Source organism: Rhamphochromis sp. 'chilingali', assembly GCF_963969265.1.
Source record: "Rhamphochromis sp. 'chilingali' genome assembly, chromosome: 20".
Lineage (NCBI taxonomy): Eukaryota > Metazoa > Chordata > Actinopteri > Cichliformes > Cichlidae > Rhamphochromis > Rhamphochromis sp. 'chilingali'.
In genome coordinates, this window is record NC_137947.1 from 30,783,067 (window position 1) to 30,804,892 (window position 21,826).

The following is a 21,826-nucleotide window of genomic DNA, read 5'->3' on the forward strand; positions in this document are numbered from 1 at the left end:
ACTACCCACCAACCAGACAGCTGCAGATTACAGCCGCACACATGTGTGAATAATTGGTGTTGTGTTGAACATTAATGTGGGAAAACAAACATCGCGGCTGAGGTTTTTTTCTGAATCGTATATCATTTGTGTTTTATCGTCTGGTGTTTGCAGTTGCTTCGGCCTGAGGAGGTGGAGATGTTGGTGTGCGGGAGTCCAGAGCTCGACATGAGCGCCCTGCAGAAAGCTGCTCAGTACGAAGGATACAGCAAGACCGACGCCACCGTACGGTACGACCCCAGCACTTCCTGTTTACTAACACTAGCTAACTGCTGCGTAGGAAGTCCACACATAGCTCCCACTCTCTGCTTGGACAGAGAACCTCTGTACATTTTCTGTTTTTAGGCTGACCCCACTGTAAGTTTTCCATGCACAAATTACATAATGTGATGAGGTCAGCGCACCCGTTAAAATGTTACTGTTGCTCGGCTCCTTTGACTTTTATTGTCGCTCCAGACCATAAAGTGGAATTACGGCCCTTTTTGTCTCTCCTCAGCTCTGATTGTTTGTTGAAATAAGGTGGAAGTAACGTGTGCAGGGTGCAAATGTTTGCTTTGGATTCATTTTCTCGCAGGGTGTAATTCTCACTTGTTTTTCTCTCTCTCACTCACACACACACACACACACACACACACACACACACACACACACACACACACACACACACACACACACACACACACACACACGCACACACACCCAGGCCTTTGTTTGTGGCGGTGAGGGAGGAAAATGCCGACACTTGTGTGCCGCAGATATTGTAACTCAGCGTGCTGCTGACAAGCAGCTGCAGGCCTGTTATACAACTTCAGTGCTGTCTGCCTGCTGTGATGCCAGCAGTTTCAAAAATTCTTGTTAGTGTTTGTCTGATTAAAGTTTCATTTTGCGCTTTGTTTTGTCAGCTAATGTTGGTGTCTCGACCACACACATAAAGATTGCAATAATCATATAAATGATGTCACACGATCGAACTCACCTTTAAACGTTAACAAAGCGAGAAACGTTGAAGGCTACAAGCAAGTAAGTTTGGACGGGAGCAATGCCAGGGTCGGGGTGGGACGGACAGTTTGTCGCAGGGCTCTCAGTGATCATGATATTCATTTTTCCTTTTTATTTTATTGACTTTTCTCTCTCTGTAGTTACTGTTTGAATGACAGCGAGCGTCCAAGTGTTTCTTTTCTCGTTTTAACCCTTAGAGAATCCACTTCCCCTCTCCGAGTCTCTGTAATTGATTTGTTTATTTTATTATATGATCTTCGTGCTGTTGCAGATGTTTCTGGGACGTGGTGTTGGCCTTCCCTCTGGAACTGCAAAAGAAGCTCCTCCACTTTGCCACAGGGAGCGACCGCGTTCCAGTCGGAGGAATGGCCGACCTCAACTTCAAAATCGCCAAGATTGATGTCCCGACCGACTGGTAGGTTTTTGAAAAACTGCCATATTAAGACGAGGACTCGGGCTGCACACTGTCAGCTCTGAAACATAATGCACACGGAGCAGTCTTCAGAGCTGCCTGCCTGTGTGAGGTCTGCACACTTGACTGCAGGTGCCTCTGGGAACAAACACAGACTCTTTGAACAGTTTGCATAATCAGTCTTTAAGAATAAATCGAGTGTCTTGATCAGACAAAATTGTTTCATTTCCATCCTCATTTTTCGGGTTAGAGTTTCGGAAGCGTTCGAGTCGCTCGGCTGAAACTCCCTCGGCTGACTCGCTGGAGGTTTCGATTTGTGGAGCTGTTTACATAAGACTCACTGTTGAACTTTAACCAACTCTGGATCTGGGTCAGGAATGAGCAAGCTGGCCCACTGCTGCTTACACACACACACACACACACACACACACACACACACACACACACACACACACGCACACACACACACACACACACACACACACACACACGCACACACCTTTAATCTCTAACTAAACACACTCTAAAATGTTTCCTTAATTGTTTCCTTTTCTTCGTTCCTTTTGTCGAAGCACCAGGAGCTGATAGATAAATAAAGCTGTGTGGGAAAATGCTAACAGCTCTGTATATATTGGGCTGTATAATATTAATTATGGAGGCATTCGATGACCAACTTTGGGATTAACAATTTGGACATGTGGGTTTTTCTGCCGCACTCACAAGTGATTGTCACACTTTGCAGTTGTTAATTAGAGACTTTGTCATCTGGAATTATTGCGTTTGATGTCCCTTTACAAAGTTTTTTTGTCAGAAAAGTATCATGTGAAGAATGCATGAGCAGTGCTGCTGTGCAGAGGAGCTCTGGCTTCTGCTGATCCCTCTGTGCAGCAGCTGCAGCCTCAGTGAGGCTTCAGTGGTCAGTGTTAACATCTCTGACTTTTTGTCTTGATGCAATCATTTTAAAGTGATGCAACCTCAACAGAAAAGGGTGATGAAAGAGTGATTTCCCTGGCACCTCTTTATGTTTCACTGTATAACTTTGTTTTTCTTTTTCTCTCTGCAGGCTGCCGATCTCTCACACCTGTTTCAATCAGATCTGTTTGCCTCCGTATCGAACCAGGAAGGAGCTCAAACAGAAACTGACCATTGCCATCTCCAATGCTGAGGGCTTTGGCCTTGAGTGACTAATCTGCACACACAAACTCCCACATATACACACAGACTGTTTGCAGTGCTATCTGAAACTTTTCCCGCAACGCATCTGAGATCAGAAAGGAAATAAGTTGCTCGTTGTGAGTCAACACGTTGAGCAACTTTCTTATGAAGATGGATTCATCGATGATTCAAATCTGCGGTGCACAAGATGGAAGCTTTGCCAGGAAAACAGCTGCAGAGAAACTCCAGAAATCCTTTAGTTTGTCCGTGGACTCATTCTGTGATTCAACAACACCAACAACACCAACTCTTTAAGCACTTTAGTTTACTTCATGCTTACCCACCACAGAATACAGTGAAGGAGGCGTGTGTTCAAACCTAAATTCATCACAACAGTCCCAAACGTTCAGCCAGATTCATAAAGAACAAATTTCAGACAGTGAGAGAACAAAGAGTCCTGAGTGATGATGGCTAATGGCAACACCACGGAGTCAGTCTGGGATAACACGAAGGGCCGAGATGCTTGGAACAGCTGACCTGCCGAGTGGCTGGATAAATAGTCGCAGACAAAAATGGTTATGTTTTAAAGACAGACACTGATCTCTGCAGCAGAGCAGCAGAATACTAAATTCAAACAAAAGACAGGGCAAAAGAAAAGCTAATGCAGAAGAAACTGCCCTGCAGAAAATCACAAAGCACGATAAATACAGGTGAACATAACAGAAAAAATACACTAATAAAGAAATGACACAGAAACTACTGACGAAACAATAATGATGATAAAAGGCCAATAAAAAAACTAATCCTAATGGGTCCTAATGGCTAATGTTTGATCACCTTTAGGTTTGACCCAGAAGATGTAAGGCTGTGTGTGCTGGAGCCCCTGAAAGGGATGGTGTGGTTAAACTATTCCCATGTTTCTGCCAGCAGGCTCCTCATTAGCTAAAGTCACACGAGTGTTCGCCCTGTGGTAGCTAGGATAGGCCACATACACCCCCCAGGACTCTGAACTGGATAAGCAGAAGAGAATGGATGGATGGATGTGCCATCACAGACCGTCTCAAACTGCAGTTAAGGTGTTGAGGTTTCAGGGACGGGTATACCTGTGCAGGGCAGTGCAAAGGGATGCTGGGAGCTTGGTATATTTGCCAAGGGGAAAGCTGTAACTAGAGGATAAGATGGAGTAAAGTAGGACCCTAAATCTAACCTCGGGGTCTGGCACACGCAATGACAGCTGTAGATCTATAAATCATTTTGCATTGTTTCAGAACTTTTACACAACCCTGTAGATACCATACAAAAAGAAATAGAACTATCTTAAAAAGTTATGTTTTATACAGAATTTCATATATTTGTAGGTCCCTGCCACTGAAACCCGGTTATATTGGTTCCCTTAAACCTTATATAACTAAAAACTAAACGTCTCTTAAAGGTTGCTGCTTTCTTTGGGTAAATATTCAAATCGAGTCATTTTTAACCAATGACCTGCTGTTTGCCCACCACTGAACATTTACTTTGGAGAGGCTCTGGCCTAACAGGAAGTTCGGCAGTAGCACGCTCCTGAAAACTCATCATTTAAACATTTTCATTTAAATCAAGTAAAAGTAGAAACCGGAGGCGAATGTTTCGGACAGAAACACCTCCGGAGGGGAGATTAGTGTCAGTCCTGACTGAGGCATTTGAAACGTGTTGCATATGGTTTTGTTTGGTTTGCACTGTGAGGACTTAAAGCTTTGCTGGATGTGCTACCGTCAGATGTACGTCGATCGTCTTGTGAACAGTGTTTTGCTTGTTTTTTGACATTGCCGCCTGTTTTATGGAACAAAGGCTGCAGCAGTTCTTTGAAATGTTTTGAAATGATGACGCAGTTAAAGCTGAGCTGTTGATTAATATTTGTTTTCTTTTTTAATTTTGGTTTTCTTCTTTTGTTTTCATGAGTGACGGCTGCCCTCGGGCTGAGAGCCGGCCTGTAGCCGAGGGCTGACAGATTTTATCACAAAGTCATCTTTGTGCCCGAGAGAAACAACTCGAGTTAAGCACCTCTGTCTGACATGCACTGCTCGTTAATTTCCTTATTGGACTTATTTCGGACACTTATTTAAATTGATGAAAAAAGTCCATTCTTGCCACCAGCATCATAAACGTTTCAAAAAGTTGGAACTTTACGACTCGCTATTGTTGTTTCCACATCCAACAAAAATCGGAATTAGCTTTATCCTTGGGTTAAGATTTGGTATCCAGTGGGTTAAACTTGGGGGTAAGAGGCCTGGGAAAGCACTGAGTTCAATGAAACTGCATGCCCCTCCACCCATGCGCAGAGTGGAGCCGTGGCTGTCACAGAAAGCAGGAACAGAGAGACACTCTGAGCCAAAATCTGAGATCCATCATCGAACAGAACCAAACGCAGCACTGCACTCGGGTCCTGAGAAACGCAGAGTAACTGTTGATGAGATTAGTACGAGTCTTTAGGTCTACACCAAAACCTAGATTTGTGTTAACCCAACATTTGCCGTATCTTCACACAGACACACAGATTCACTGAAAAAAGAACTGGTTATTAGGTGACTGTGTTCTCTGGATTTCAGGGTTCATTCTGTAGTCGAGATGAGGTTACTTTGAGGCTTTGGAGCAGGAATGGGACACTGTTTTACTCATTGTGTTCACATGCCCTTGAGTAATCAGGTATTTCAGACAAAAAGGTTTAGTTTAACTTTATCAGTAGTGGAAAGTGACCCATTTAGAGCTCAAGAGGCCGTTAAGTGTCAGTTTCAGAGCGGTGAGGATTGATTTATATTTAAAATTTACAGCACAAGAGATTCTTTGATCTTCCTAGAAAGAAAATAATGCGATTTTTCTTCCCTGCATAATCAAATAGAGCCATCATCATTTCCATCACGAGTGCAGTGCTGCTGTTTTTCCCCAAAGTGGTTTTTATAGTGTAACAATGACTCTGCAGTTGTTACGTTGTAGCTTCAGTTCAAGGGAGCAAAGTTACTTTGTAAGGCCTTAAAATTCGTTCACTGCAGAGTTTAATCAGTGGGGTAAAAAGCCAGTTGGCATCCAGACTCTCTGCTTCTTTAACTTTGTTGAACTTTTTTGGCTTCGAAGCCGCTCTCTCCTCTCTCTACAGCTGGGCGGCGGTAATTCCAAACCCCCAGCGCTCTCTTATGCAATGTTACCATGGCAAAATGTCTGAAATCCTAAAAAGACACTGAAGTAACCAAGCAACAGCCGAGCAAGCCGTATGGATGCGCCATCCAAACATCAACCTAATCTGGGTCAGTCTTTCACACTCAGCTATAGGGTCTGAGAAAGCCCCTGACGCAACAATGGGTCCTTTCTGTCATTTAATGAGCAGCAGTAGGAGCCAGAAGAGGCAGCCTGTCTCCAAGCATCTGTTGGAGAAGGCCTCCGTGGCACATTTGCATCGCGTTAGCCGCTTTGCTAAATACAAAAAAAGACACATTTTACATGTCGGGAGACGGAAACTGAGAGGAACGTGGACGTCGGGGGTAAAATGATGTCACTCAAGTGTCTTCCTGAAATGTTGATTTGACCCGGGTGTGTTTTACGTGAATAAGACCAAGCTGTGTCAGGTTATGCAGTGGAGACAGCAGTGCAGAGACCTTCTTGAAAATCAGTTTGAAAATAGTTCAAACCGATTCAAAGATTTGTTGCGGTGTAATAATTTTCACGTCCGATATGTAAATAAGTGCAGACGCCACTTAAAAAGTAAAGTCTCGTGTTTGCTTTCACAGGGAAGGTGTCAAATGTGTTTTATCCTGTGTTTTGTTGGGTTTTATCATGGGTTGACTTTGCATGACTCATATTTGAAACCTGTTATGCTTTTCTGCTGCCCAAATCTTACGTAACATACTGTGTTTGCTCCACAAGTATTTACAGTAAAAGCCGATGAGGGCTCGTCTCTATCCAGAAACTGGTCTCCTGAGTTTTCTTTCCATCCAGTTTTATTTTAATTCATGCACATCCTGGTGTTCAAGCTGGCAGCTGCGCAGCCCACCACAGCCTCCTGCAGCTTCTCACTGGGCAGCTGGATTAGTTTAGCTTAGGTTTTGTGGCTGCACCAGAGGAGCTGCAGATCAAGACTGGTAACTCACCTCGAGGCGAGCACAGCTTTTAGGTCACAGCATCACAGTGCAGTGCAAATTGTGGCTGTGTGATAATAAGTGTCTGTCAAGTGCAAATAGCTCTACTTCAAATTTGAACAAGGATACCAGCAAACCTGACTCATCAGCGGCGGTGGTGAAGCATTCAGTTTGGCTTCAAACTGAAACTCTCAGACATGCGGTCAGGTCCACCAGGGTTTCAATCAAACAACTGAAGTGCAGATTTTCAGTTTAATTCAAACATTTTAACAAAAAAATGCATCAAAGTTTGGAGCCCATGGACATTATCAAATGATGCTCGTCCTCTCTTCAGACCAGATCCACTGGCAGACACACGCTTATAAAATAGCGTTACCTCCTGTTGTGTTCGACAGCTTCAGGTCTTTCAGGCCTTTTCATGTACAGATTGTTGATTTGGCCGCTCCTGACGTTTCTGCTTTATGTCTGATATGTTAACTTTGTTTCTTCATCTTAATCATGGTGTCCCTCACCATCGTCAGCGTCTCTTTGGAGCTCTTACCGAGAGTTCAAGCAGCTACTTTTGAGCCTCTGAAAATTAATAGATTTAAAATCTCTTTTTCAGGAGTGACCTGGCCAAGATGGAGAGCAGTATGATTATGACAAGTACATACACACCAATCAAAGAGTAAAAACTAAAACACAGAAACAACCAAGTTCATAGGCGTCAGTATCAATCAAAGATGAATATCGTGGCAAAACTACTTGGTTTACAGAATTAAAATGATGAATAACTGATGTAATTGTCCAAAAACATATGAACCATATATAACTGTGACTAAGATGAAGTGTGATGGTGAACAAGTAGCTGTTTATGCACTGCTTCACCTCCACACCCCAAATACACAAACACGCCTCCTCTCTCCTTTTCTCTCCTTAAGTTTAGACACCAGTTCGCACTGACATTGCTTTTTTCTCATGCATATTTTTTCCTCCCCTTTTGTTGTGCCTCTCCGCCGTGGTGAGGCGGCCCACATTGATGCCGGGAACAAGAGATCTTATCGTTTGCTAAACAAACAGAAATATGTAGGCCATGGCCAGCACGGCTTTGTTACTAAATAACCAAACAACAGTCCACCATTATATTTTTTAATAGGGATCCGTCTGGCTGAGTCTGCAATTTTCTCTCTATTCATGTTCAAAAATAAGCACACAAATTTGCCAAGTGTCTGGACAATGACCTTAAGTTAGTCCTTTGTTTTTTTATGTTAGCGCTGCTTCCTGTGTGGATCAGCAGAGCAACCTTGAGGATTCCTTCTTTTAAATCTAGTTCATCTTTTCATTGATCTGTTATCATCATAACTCCACACGACTCCACGACAGCAGTAGAGGAGTGGCTGTGGCGGTGCAGTCATTGGTGGATTGTTATTGACACAAACCCTTTTTTTCCAAAGTCTTCGCTTCTCTGTTTTTGTTTCTGTGCAGATTATCCCGGCTGGTTTGTCCCAGTTTAGTCTCTGCCAGCAGTCAAGGTGCTGATGGGAAACCGCTGACACTGCAAGGTTAATCGGTAGCTCACTCACAATGTAGCGCTCAAAGCTTCTCGCTAGCACTATGCCTACTTTCCTTAGTTTGTTCCCTGTGCCATTAGCAGAGCAACGTGGAATAACATTGCTTCATTAAACATTTACCAAACAAGCTTCAAGCCAAAGTTCAAAGTGGAGCAATTTGCAGAATATTAGGTGTCCAGACTTTAAATGATACCTGTGTCAGATAAAATGGTAACTGGGTCACATTATAAATTCCTGCTGTGTCCTGGCTAATCATCAGGGCACACACTTCTTTGGGTCGGGTTACTTTCATGCTGATGTCGTGTGGCTCTCTCCCAGCATGGGACTGCCTGTAAAAACGGACATTCATAAACAGTAATGTGACAGATTTGTTTGTGATGATGTGATTTAGCTTAGATCTGAAATGACAGATTAGTACCTCTTCACACTGACACAGGACATTAAATTAAAAACTTGAGTGAGGCGTGACGTCAAGCTGCCAAATGTGTTGCAAAAGGCAAAAAGAAAGAAAGGGGATTATTGCTTTGCAGCACCATGACTATAGACTTTTTTTATTTTGTTGTGAGTGAAGCGGTCACTGAAAAGGAGCCACAATGCAATTATTACTTTCTGCAAGTTAAAGGCGAGCCTCCTAATTTGAACTCAATATTTAATTCTCAGGCTCTGCTGGAGAAGCTTTACATGAATCAGGTAAAAATAATCCTTATTATTTCATGCTTGGTTCCCTCAGTTCATCGTCTGTCTGAAACAAGCTGTTTTAGTTCATCCTCATTTAGGAAAACTTCATCCAAATGGCTGCTCCACATAAAGAAAGATCCACTCCCACTGAGGTCATACGGAGTGAAGAGCAGAAAAAGGAAACAGAGTGGCTTTCAGTTCAGTTCAGTTCAGTTCATTTTTATTTCAAACATTTCAAACATGTGCCTTCACAATCATTACAAAATATCATTCCATTATTTGTTTGAAAAGGAGTAGGCTGAAGTATTTACTTATTTGTCCCTACCCCCTCAAGTTTTACCTCTCATTCATTTAATTTTTTTTTTGTCTTAAATTAAACAAACAACATATGAAACATATAAACATATGAAGTAAAACAAAACATAACATACATAAATCAAAAACAAGAAATTAGCAAGCCCCACCACAGTATAGTTTCTTTCATATGAAAAATACAGAATGTGTATATTTGCAGATACACAAGTTATGGAAAAACAACAAACCAAAACAAAACAAAAAAACAAAAAAACAACCAAAAAAGAACCACAACACCATTACCAGCAACATTACCATCCTGGGTTAACCCCGTTTTCTTCATTCTTATACTTATTTAAAATTAGGTTTTTATATTTTACTTTAAACTGTTTTATGTTTTGACTGTCTTTTATTTCTTCTGTTAGACTGTTCCATAATTTAACTCCTGAAATTGAGATTGACATAGTTCTTAAAGTTGTTCTAGCACTTTGTATTTTTAAATTCCATTTCCCTCTTAAGTTATACCCACCTTCTCTTTCTATGAACAATTTACAGATTTCTTTGGGAAGCAATTTATTTCTGACTTTATACATTATTTGCGCTGTTTTAAGCTTCACCAAGTCTTGGAATTTAATAGCTTGCATTTTGACAAAGAGTGCATTTGTATGGTCCCTGTACCCTACATTATTTATTAATCTAATGGCCCTTTTCTGTATTATAGTTATTGTTTGTGTGTTACTTTTGTATGTGTTTCCCCAGACCTCTACACAGTAGCTCATATATGGCAGTAGTAAAGCACAGTATAAAATGTGCAGTGCTTTCTGATCCAACATATGCTTTGCTTTTCCCAGGACGGCAATGCCCCGTGCCAATTTCCCCCGAACATAAGTAATGTGTGGCTTCCAACAGAGCTTGTGGTCAATGATCACCCCAAGAAATTTTATTTCATTTACTCTTTCTAAATATACATTGTCAACACATATTTCTACTTCGATGTTTTTCTTTTGGTTTCCAAACAACATAAATTTGGTTTTATCTAGATTCAATGATAATTTATTTATATCAAACCACTTCTTTAATATCGTTAATTCCTGTGTGATCATTTCCAAAACCTGTGGCAATTCCCCACCTGCACACAGTATATTTGTGTCATCTGCAAATATTACAAACTTTAAAATCTCCGATACTCTGCAGATATCATTTAAGTACATAATAAACATTTTTGGACCCAGTACTGAACCTTGAGGTACTCCACAAGCTATATCCATCAAATTAGATTTATATTCATTTATTTGTACATATTGTTGCCTATTCCCTACATAGCTTTTTAACCATTCCAAAACCACTCCCCTAAACCCGTACTTTTCCAGTTTTTTTAATAGAATTTCATGATTAACAGTATCAAACGCCTTCTTTAGATCTAAGAAAACTCCGAGCGCATACCTCTTATTATCCATACATTCCGTTATCTTTTCCATTAGATCTATCAGTGCCAAAGCTGTTGATCTGTTGTTTCTGAACCCATACTGACTATCTGTCATTAATTCATATTTTTCCACAAAACTGTCAAATCTTTTTATGAAGAGTTTTTCCAGTATCTTAGAGAACTGGGAGAGTATTGACACTGGTCTATAGTTTGTAAAATGATGTCTTTCACCGGTTTTGTAAATGGGAATAACTTTAGCAACTTTCATTTTTTGTGGAAAAACTCCTTTTTGAAACGACAAGTTGAATATATATTTTAATGGTTTTACGATACCATCAATAACTGTCTTTACCGTTACCATATCAATATCATTCCAGTCTGTACTGGTTTTGTTCTTAAGTCCTCTAACCATGTCATAAATCTCTTTCTCTTCCACTGCTCTTAAAAACATTGAGCTACTATTCCTTTCAATATTTTCACCAGTGTCCCTTTCTATTCCATCAACCTTTATTTCTTCTGCCAGTTTTGGCCCTATGTTTACGAAGAATTCATTAAAGCCATTTACTATCTCCTCCATGTTATTAATACTTCTTGTCCCTTCTATAAAGTACCCAGGGTAATCATTATTCCTTGTTTCATTTTTGATTATTCTGTTTAATACATTCCATATATCTCTTGTGTTATCTTTATTGTGTTCTAACCTTTTAATGTAATACTCTCTTTTACAGGATCTCATTATATTAGTTAATTTATTTTTGTAAGTTTTATACTTCATTTCAGTTTCTATTGTTCTCTGTTTTATGAATTCTCGATATAAGGTATTCTTTTTTTTGCTGGCATTTTGTAGTCCTTTTGTCATCCATGGTCTTCCTGCATAGTTGTGTTTCCTATTGATTTCAATTACTGGGCAGTTTTTATCAAGTAATGTGTTAAATGTTCTTAAAAATCCTTCGTAAGCTTTATTAACTTCTGTTTGTTCATATACAATATTCCAATCTTGCTTTAAAAGTTCATTTCTAAGACAATTTAAGGTCTTCTCTGTTCTTATTCTTTTGTAAATAATCTTATGTCCATCGTTGTTCACTTTATAATGGCAATTATACGATGCAAAGACTGGTAAATGGTCACTTATATCATTGATTAACAGCCCACTTTTTATCTTTCCTTCTATTATATTTGTAAATATATTATCTAATAGAGTTGCACAATGAGATGTTATTCTGGTCGGTCTTGTTATCAGTGGAAATAAACCTATGCTGTACATGGAATCAATAAATTCTTCTGTACTCTTATTATGATTTGGATTCAATAAGTCAATATTAAAGTCCCCACAAATAAACATTCTTTTCTGATTTATATTTGTAAATAAGTCCTCCATATTATCCTTAAATATCTCAATCTTAGATCCTGGTGTTCTATATATACAACTGACAATTAGGTTTTTCCTTTTTTCTATAATTATTTCCACTGATAAACATTCCATCACTCCATCAATAACAGTTGTCATTCTTCCCATTCTTTTGTACTTTAGGTTTTTATCAATGTAAAGTGCCACCCCACCTCCTTTCTTGTTGATCCTGTCTACATGAAGGAATTCATATCCATTTATTTTAAAGTCTTCTTCTTTTCCAGGAGTTATCCAGGTCTCCGATATGGCTATCACATTGAATGGCTGTTCAAACTGTGTTATGTAGTCTTTGATGGATTGAAAGTTTGCATATAAGCTTCGACTATTAAAGTGAACCATTGTTATACCCTGTTCTACCTTGAATTCCTTTTTAAGTTGCTCATTTGTATAATAATTGCATTCATTTGTCTTATTGTTAAAGAAATTACAATCAGGATCTATGTTGCTGTCATACATCAATGTCTTATTTTCAATATCTATATGAGTTGTTAGTTGAAAATTGTCAGACATCTGCGTTGGTTGTGCACTTGGACGGTCACATCATATTTAGCACTGCTTTGCATTTATCAGTTATATTTTTCTAGTTCCGTCATCTCTTTGATGACTAGAACCTTAGCCTGCTCTGGTGTTCCATTTAACTTAATGAATATTTTACAGTCTGACGTCCAAGTTGACTGTATTTTCTTCTGTTTTCTTAATATTCTTGCTTGTCTTGCAATGTCTGCATTTTTCTTGATTAGGTGTTCATTTAAATAAACATTTGTACCTTTTAGCTTTCTTCCTTGCTTGAGCAGTTCTTTTTTCTGTTTTCTATTAACAAAACGAATGATAATGGCAGGTATTTGATTTTTTCTCGGAAGAGGATGGCATCCTTCAATATTTTTACTGTCCATTTCTATACCTTTGCTTTTAAAGAAGGCCATTACCTGCTCTTCCAAAGAGCGTAGCTCTTGCTCGGGTGGCTCCCCTCTCTCTGCTGCTGCTACCCGTGCGTATGTCTGATGCTTGGTTTCCAGTCCTGTCACTATCACATCATTTACTCTTGAATATTGTTCCAGATCTGACACCCGTCCTTCCAGCATAGCAATCTTCTTGTCCTTTTCCTCGCTCTGCCTTCTTAGTTCTTTAATATCATCCATTAAATTGAGTATCAGTTTTTGTTGTTTTGAAATTGTTGTTATTTCTTCAGACATAAAGTTTAGGGATTTCTTTATGTCCTCCAGTTCCTCCTCATTAACGTTGCTCCTCTTAGGTGGCATCTTAACGCTCCTGGGCCTGGTGGAGCAGGAGGATCCTGGGCCTGGTGGCTGCTGGAAGAGCCTGGGCCTGGTGGCTGCTGGAGGATCCTGGGCCTGGTGGAGCAGGAGGATCCTGGGCCTGGTGGCTGCTGGAAGAGCCTGGGCCTGGTGGCTGCTGGAGGATCCTGGGCCTGGTGGAGCAGGAGGATCCTGGGCCTAGTGGCTGCTGGAAGAGCCTGGGCCTGGTGGCTGCTGGAAGAGCCTGGGCCTGGTGGCTGCTGCAGGATCCTGGGCCTGGTGGCTGCTGGAGGATCCTGGGCCTGGTGGCTGCTGGAAGAGCCTGGGCCTGGTGGCTGCTGGAGGATCCTGGGCCTGGTGGAGCAGGAGGATCCTGGGCCTAGTGGCTGCTGGAAGAGCCTGGGCCTGGTGGCTGCTGGAAGAGCCTGGGCCTGGTGGCTGCTGGAGGATCCTGGGCCTGGTGGAGCAGGAGGATCCTGGGCCTAGTGGCTGCTGGAAGAGCCTGGGCCTGGTGGCTGCTGGAAGAGCCTGGGCCTGGTGGCTGCTGCAGGATCCTGGGCCTGGTGGCTGCTGGAGGATCCTGGGCCTGGTGGCTGCTGGAAGAGCCTGGGCCTGGTGGCTGCTGGAGGATCCTGGGCCTGGTGGAGCAGGAGGATCCTGGGCCTAGTGGCTGCTGGAAGAGCCTGGGCCTGAGAGAACCAGGAAGAAGGATTTTTCGAGGCTCGCCAAAACTTTGTTCCGTCAAAATCCTCTCCTTCCTCACCCTTCCTTTGTCCAGTTCAGCTTTTGGGATTACTCTGCTGCCTGAGTCCAATGATCTTTTTCCCTTTCTAGAGATATGCCAGCCTCTACTGCAGAGTAGGTACTAAAGTTATATTAGGTTAGGGACCACCTGTCTTACCACTAGGCTATCTAACTTGCTTTACTTTACACTGACTTCATTCTTGGAGACTTTAGCCACGTTTGACATGAAGAGCACAAAAGGAGACACACGGCATAAAATGGGAAAAAATATCTTTGTAAAAGTTGAATTTCATGCATAATTTGTCATTTTTTGTTTAATATCAATTAAATCATAAAGTAGATATCAGAATCAGAATCAGAATACTTTATTGATCCCTGGGGGAAATTATTTTTTGTTACAGTGCTCCATTATAAACCAACATTAAGACAAGACAGACAATATGCTAACTAAGAATAGTACAATATATACATATATATACATACATACATACATAAGTCACTCATAAATAAATAGCTGGAAAAGAAACATGTGTAGCTGTAGCAGCAAACAGTGTGTTAAGTGGATGCGTTGTACAGGGAGCCACAGGCAGGAATGATTTCCTGTGTCGTTCAGTGGTGCTTTTCGGTAATCTCAGTCTCTCACTGAACGAGCTCCTGTGACTGACCAGCATGTCATGGAGTGGGTGGGAGGTGTTATCCAACATTGTCTTTATCTTGGACAGCATCCGCCTCTCCGACACCACCTTGAGGGAGTCCAGCTCCATCCCCACAACATTGCTGGCCTTACGGATCAGTTTATTAAGTCTGTTGGCATCTGCGACCCTCAGCCTGCTCCCCCAGCATGCAACAGCATAGAGGATCGCACTGGCCACAACAGACTCATAGAAAATCCTCAGCATTTTCTGGCAGATGTTGAAGGACCTCAGTCGCCTCAAAAAATAGAGACGACTCTGGCCCTTCCTGTAAAGTGCTGTGGTGTTTTTAGCCCAGTCCAGTTTATTGTCAATGTGTACTCCAAGGTATTTATAGTCCTCCACAATGTCAACACTGACCCCCTGGATTGAAACAGGGGTCAAGTGTTTCCTGGTTTTCCTGAAGTCCACGATCAGTTCCTTGGTCTTTGCCACGTTGAGCTGCAGATGATTCTGCTCACACCACGTGACAAAGGAGTCGACCACAGCCCGGTACTCTGTCTCATCATCCCTGCTGATGCATCCAACCACCGCAGAGTCATCAGAAAACTTCTGAAGATGGCAGGTCTCTGTGCAGTGGCTGAAGTCTGTGGTGTAGAGGGTGAAGAGGAAGGGGGAGAGGACAGTCCCCTGTGGTGCCCCTGTTTTGCTGATCACCTTGTCAGACACACACTGTGGGAGACGTACATATTGTGGTCTTCCTGTCAGGTAATCAACAATCCAGGACACCAGAGAAGCATCCACCTGCATCGCTGCTAACTTATCACCCAGGAGGGTCGGCCTGATGGTGTTGAAAGCACTGGAAAAGTCAAAAAACATGACCCTCACAGTGCTCGCCGGCTGGTCCAGATGGGTGTAGACATGATTAAGCAGGTAGATGATGGCGTCCTCAGTTCCGAGACGAGGCTGATAAGCGAACTGAAGGGGATCCAGGTGTGGTCTTACTATGGGTAATATGGGAATTTATACAAAGTCGTTCATAAAGGCAATTTAACCCAGGCTTGATAAACACCCACGTTTCACTCATACACAGTTGCGATCAAAAGCTGATGAATGGCAAAGAAATATATATTTTGCATGGTCTGATCTTAACAATGTTCCAAGTCGAGCTTCAACAAGCAAAAAGAAGAAACGGGAGTGAGACAAAACATGTTTTTGAGCATGCAATTTATTGAAAACTATGCTTACACTGAAACAGGCAAAAACAAACTTTGGATCAGCTGTAAAACAGCCTGTTTCACTCTCTCTTTAAATGGTTATCCATGTCTAAAGTCCTGTTACAACTTTAGACAATATGAATAGACATTTACATATATGAGTCCTTAAAACAAGTTTTATCTCCTAAGCTGAGATGAGCACATTTGAATGTCCAGTTTAGGAGTAACTCCTCTCGTATCTTTGGCGTTTTTTTGGGCAGAAAAACCATCGAGTCTGACTGAGCCTGGAGGAACACAGTCTTTCATACAAAGCGTAGCTGCCGGCAGATCAGCTTGACGTCAGCTTATTTCAGTTTAACTTGGCTACAAACAACTTAGTGTTGAGCTCTGGCAGGTGGACAGCTCTTCACCCACTAAACACTGACACTTTGTTCAGCACAGAGTGAGAATAAAAAAGGAAAACAACCTTTCCATCATCCAAACAGGGGAAGGGTAAAACCTCGCCGGGCTTAAAAGACACTGACCTGTTTATCGTCTCTGCTCGGCCATTGACCTTTTTCATTCAGTGTCAGCTCCTCGCCAAAGTGCATTTTGTAGATGAACGTTAAACATGGCAGGAAAGAAATTCTGAAACTGTCTTTTATGTAGACACTCTGCTGTGGAGGACCAAAACTGCCAAAAATATTCACAGAAATAAAAGAAATATGGGCGATAATTAATTTTGAAAACATATTATTCACATAAAGCAGATCCACACGACAAATTTAGGAAAGGAGAAACATTTAGGATTTATTGGAAACACATTTAAGGAGGAGGGGGTTGGTAAATAACTGGTGATTAATAAATTAAACAATAAAATGTAAAATTAAATAAGAAAAGACAGAGACTGATGGAACGGTAAGCACAGGTGAGTTAGTATTAACAATTAATGAATTGACAAAACACCTGTTTGTTTTTGATTTCAGAACATATTTATTTATTCACTAACATTTGTATTTTATATCAGTTTTGGTTTTCTGTATACTCTGCCCTCTTATCACCAGAGGAACTTTGGCTCCGATCATCGGATCCATTCTTGTCCAGCTTTCTTTGGTTTCCGTCTCTATTCTGATGCTTTGACAGTTAAACAGTGTAGAAGAATTTTCTTGTTTCTGTGAGGTCATTTACAGTGAAGTCTTTTTAAAAAAATGCAATGATGGAGCGTCTGCAGACTTGCAGTCGCTGTGTTTTCTATTATTAGAAGAAAAACCTTGCATAGGTCGCATTCCAGCTCCTTCTTTAGACTGAAGATAACAGAAGTGAGTTTGCCTTATTAGGATCGACGTGTAGAAGGAGACTTTGGAGACCTTCAGTGGATGCACATGACGCCAACTGTGAAGTCTTGCATCACATTTTGCACACTGGGATTGTTGACAGTTCAATTACATCCAGATTAGTTGATTCATGGCAGCCGGCTGCTGTGATTGAGAGACTATCACTGAAATTAATCTGGTTAGCGATTGCTCAGCTCAGTCAAGTGTTACCAAATTAAAAGCTTTTATTGTGCAGAAAGGCAGAATATATGGAAAAGATTTAAAGCAACAGCCTGTAGCTTTGGATTTTTATCTGTATCTCTTATCTTATTTTTATGATCAGGGTTTAATGTTAAAGCATCTAATGAATGGGGCCAGTTATGAATTTAGTATTTCACCATTCTTGGCTGGGAAAATCCTTCTAATTGCTATTATTTAATTATATTTAGGCATTGATTTGCTTTGATTTCTCTCTGCAGGGTTTCTTAACGAGCTGCAGGTGAGCTGCTTCATCAGCTGTGCTTCTGAATGAGTCTTTTCTGGAAGCTAATTGGCAGCAGCTTCCAGCAACTGGCTTTAAATGTCCGCCTGAAATATCTGCAGGTTGGTTTTCTTATTTAGTTTTATCATGTGGGCTATATAATATCAAAGAATTGGCGTAGGACATCGCTGAGATTGTGCATGGGTGTGGAGCCTAGTCATGCAATTTCTCCTGTTGGAGAAAAGATCCAGGTTTTTTTGGTTGGGTAAAAGTTCTTAATTTTGCTTTGTGTAGGTGGGTAGAGCCCAAGTGCCAGTCATTAATGGTAGAAAGGTACAAAAGTCTGATTTAAAGAAAACATTTGTGGAGCGGAGTATCACTGCATGTTGTTGGGGCTTTCTCTTTGCAGGACTGGAAATAAAATTGTAAATCAGGTGCAGGCCTGAACAAAAGCAGCCATCACTCCCAGTCAACACACTGAAATCTGCTCAAAGTCACTCAGGTTTATGTGCAAGAGTCAATTAAAACCACAGAGAGATTCCAAACTTGAACTCTCTACAAATGAAACCTAAGGTGCTTTTTTAAAATTCTATTAAGACATCTAAAAAATAAATTCTATGTTTATACCCACAGAGTAAACTTGATCCCTTTAGAAGGGTACAAAGACCGGCAGCAGCGCAAAGTCCCCGAAAAGAGGACAGCAATGCTAAAGAAATCAATCGACTGCAGCACAGAGATCAGATGACCTACAACCTGTCAAACTCTACAAGTTTAGCACAACCACTCTGACACAAAAGCAGTTTAACAATGAGGAAAAACATCGACTAACACAATTCATTACAAACACGTGACAGCACCGACTGGGCCCCGTTTTTACGGGCGTCATCATTCTAACATTTTGGATGTTTTGGAAGTTTTCCATCACTTGGACATAAAATTGTCTCTGTTTGAGGCGACATGACTCTTCTCACGTTTTCCCAACATTCATTTGCAAAATAGTCCAGAAAGTTCAGGGGTCGTTAACATTGGCAGAGATGACATAATTATATAACCATTTTTCCATCGTGGTTTATTTTTCCACCTGGAGTGCAGCACTGCATTGCTTTTTTCAATTCATCATTTTTATTTTTCTATAAGAAACATCAAATAGAATAAAGACTGTATTTCATAGCTTTAAACAAAAAGCTTTTAGGCAATGTTAGCATTATATAATGACTGTCAGCTAGCCAGGATCAATATTAGCATTGATTTGCTATCCCTGATTAGAGTTTCAACACACTGGCATACTGCAAACACAAAACTATGCAATATTTGCGCCTAGCAGAATAAGGTCTCCAGACATGATGCAATAACACTGTTTGTAAATGTTTGCTGACTGACCCTGAAATAGGACGGGAAAACTCAAATCTAAACTTTCAAAATGTTTCGTGTGCTGAGTCCTCAGACCCTCCGGTTATTGTTCTGTGAAACATACAACATACCTGAGTCCTTGCCAAGTGAAACAAACCATAAATTAATTTCCAGTCGAGTCTGACTCAGGTGTGAAGCCCAGACGAGCCAGGTAGACTGACAATATCAGAGTTTCCCGTTGTTAAGGTTCAAAATATTGGGGATGGAGACAAGAGAAAAAAACCACAATAACAACACTGGTCCGGCCGGGTTGAGTCAAACGATGATTTTAATGAACACACGCGTGGGAGATGGACACTGATGCAGACAGCCTCAAAATCTCAAAATGGTGGAGCATTGCTCAAACTTTTATAGCCTCTGGTGCCTCCACCTTATCATACAAAGCCTAAACATTCACATGCTTTCTCTCACACAGCGCCTAAGCTACGACCTTGGCTCCCTGTTTATCTGCTCCTGCTGAAATGGGGCAGAAAACTCCAGCACACTCTGTTCTCTTCTACTCAGACAAATTAGATTTCTTATAACTCAGCAGTATAATGCATCATAAAACAATATCATTCATTCACAACAAGTCAGCAGTTTAATGTAATGCAAATCAGTTTAACTAATGTAATAGTTATCAGCTTCTTCTAATTCAGGAGAATAATGCAAACTAAAACTACATAATAATTCACAATCTTTAATTAGGGGTATAACATGGCATAAAATAATATTATAATCTAACACCGTCCATAGTCGTGATTCATTTATTGTGAAACAATCAGAGCACAGTTACAGGTCCCAGCAACTTAAATGTGGGTCAAAGTTGAGAAATACTTTGAAGGCTGATGTGCATTAGTTTTTTTCATTATGTATTTAGTTACATGTTTAGTTTGTAGTATGCATAAAATCATTCTAATTATGTAAATAACTTTCAAAGGAAGCTAAGCTATACCATGGTCGTCTTATTTTCTTGTATTTCCTTTTCTCTGAACTAATAAATAAATAGTGAACAAGGTGAGTGATGCTACATCATACACATGCGACAGTTCAGTAGTTTATTAAAAGCTCCAGTTTAGTAACAGCATCAGTGCCAAGATACTTTATACTGTCAGGCAAACGTCCTGCAATCGTAAGTGTTTGATGAGAGTGGGGAGACATGTTTTGTATTTTAGTCATGCAGCGATCATACATGGAAAATTTTCCAACGTTGAATAACTCAGAATTATTTATCAGTGAGAGATGTTTCCACATGAAAATGTGAAAATGGGCTGAAATCAAAGACGAGTAAAAGTGGAATGGAAACTAAACTAAGTCTGAGTTAAAGGTAAAACTCCAAATGTGCAAAGGTTTGTTTTTTGTTTTTTTAATAGGTGCCTTTAAAGACCCTCGAGGTCACCTTATAACAGTACAAAAAATAAATAATAAAAAAAAACACGAGGTAAATGGAAATATACACAAAACAAGCATGAACGTATAAAAGCAAGTATAACAGCTAAACAAGGTAAAAATAGACTAAGATGGAATCATGATGAAGAGTATGCAATACCGAAATAAAATCTGGGCATCACGAGTCCAATAAATACTGATTTCCAATCACCTGTTTGGGTTTATAGTAGGTATTAGTTTAAACGGGGTAACAGTCGAGTCGCCTGAGTGCAGGACGTTCGAGTACCTCAGGGGCTCGTGGGTAAAGAAAGGAGGGTTGGTGTGCAATCTGCTGTCAGTCTGCACTGACTGGTAACATGTGAGGGCAGTGGCAACATATTTTATGATCACTGTGTGCGAGCTGTAACATGTCATGTGGAGAGGGTGGCCCGCACAGATACACATAGATCTCCATTCTAACACAGCCTGGCAACAAGAAAGGAGACAAAGAAGGTGGCAGACACGGTCAGCTGATTGTAGCTAATCAAAAAAAAACAACAGCAACTGGTTACAGTGGGCTTTTTTAATCCATCAATCGATTTTCTGCCACTTATCCTCTTCCAGCACTTTCGGGAAGACACCTTTCCAGTGTATCCTGGGTGGAACATTCCCAAAACACCCCAGCTGAGGGGCAACCCAGTCAGCTCCAGAACCTAGTCAGCCAAAACTACCTGGTTCTTTCAATGAGGAGGATCAATGGCTCTACTCTGAGCCCCTCCATAATTACTGAGAATAGTTAAATCGTCCATTTGAATTTTACTGTTTACACTGTAGTGTAGTAGCTCTGAGCTAGCTAGCTAACTTGCAGCGGTGTCGCAGCAGCAGAGGGCGTGGTCGCCTTCAGGCTGAAAAATTGTTTGTTGCCCTCATTTTTCTTCACTACTCACACATGGCGACGTGCATTTTGCAACTGCTGTTCATCCTCTGACTATGTGAACACATCTGTGCAAGCACGGAGTGAACGTGTGAACGACTCAAGGTGAACGCAGGTTAGTGGAGGTGTGGCTGAGACACAGTTGGTGCCATTGTGATCACATTCCCAGCATGATGGGAACGGGTGGAGTGAGTGATGTTGTCCTGCACATATGAACCCTGCCAAAGGTATTTGGATTCACTGTGACACAGAGTGCCCTGTTCATGCTGTGATCTCTGCTTCAGGTTACTTAAAGTATGAAACTCCTGCAGTAGCACCAACACAAGCTCTTTACTGCTCACTCAAGGAGTTGCTGAACATGAGACCACACTGTTTTTAAAGTTTCCCATTCTTGTCTAAAACTGAAAGAACACAACTGCACAGAAAGTCGGTAAAATGCAGAAAGC

At 41.0% G+C, this 21,826-nt stretch overlaps 1 protein-coding gene across 1 annotated transcript in view; it reads left to right on the forward strand.

The window, feature by feature from the left end:
* Positions 1–6,773, forward strand: part of hectd2 (HECT domain containing 2) — a 63,926-nt gene extending 57,153 nt beyond the window's left edge. The window contains exons 20-22 of the mRNA XM_080869887.1: positions 154–269; positions 1,310–1,453; positions 2,514–6,773. Coding sequence (XP_080726013.1) covers positions 154–269; positions 1,310–1,453; positions 2,514–2,634 — 381 coding nt within the window. The 3' untranslated portion in view covers positions 2,635–6,773. The remainder of the gene's footprint in view (positions 1–153; positions 270–1,309; positions 1,454–2,513) is intronic.
* Positions 6,774–21,826: the final 15,053 nt, after the last annotated feature.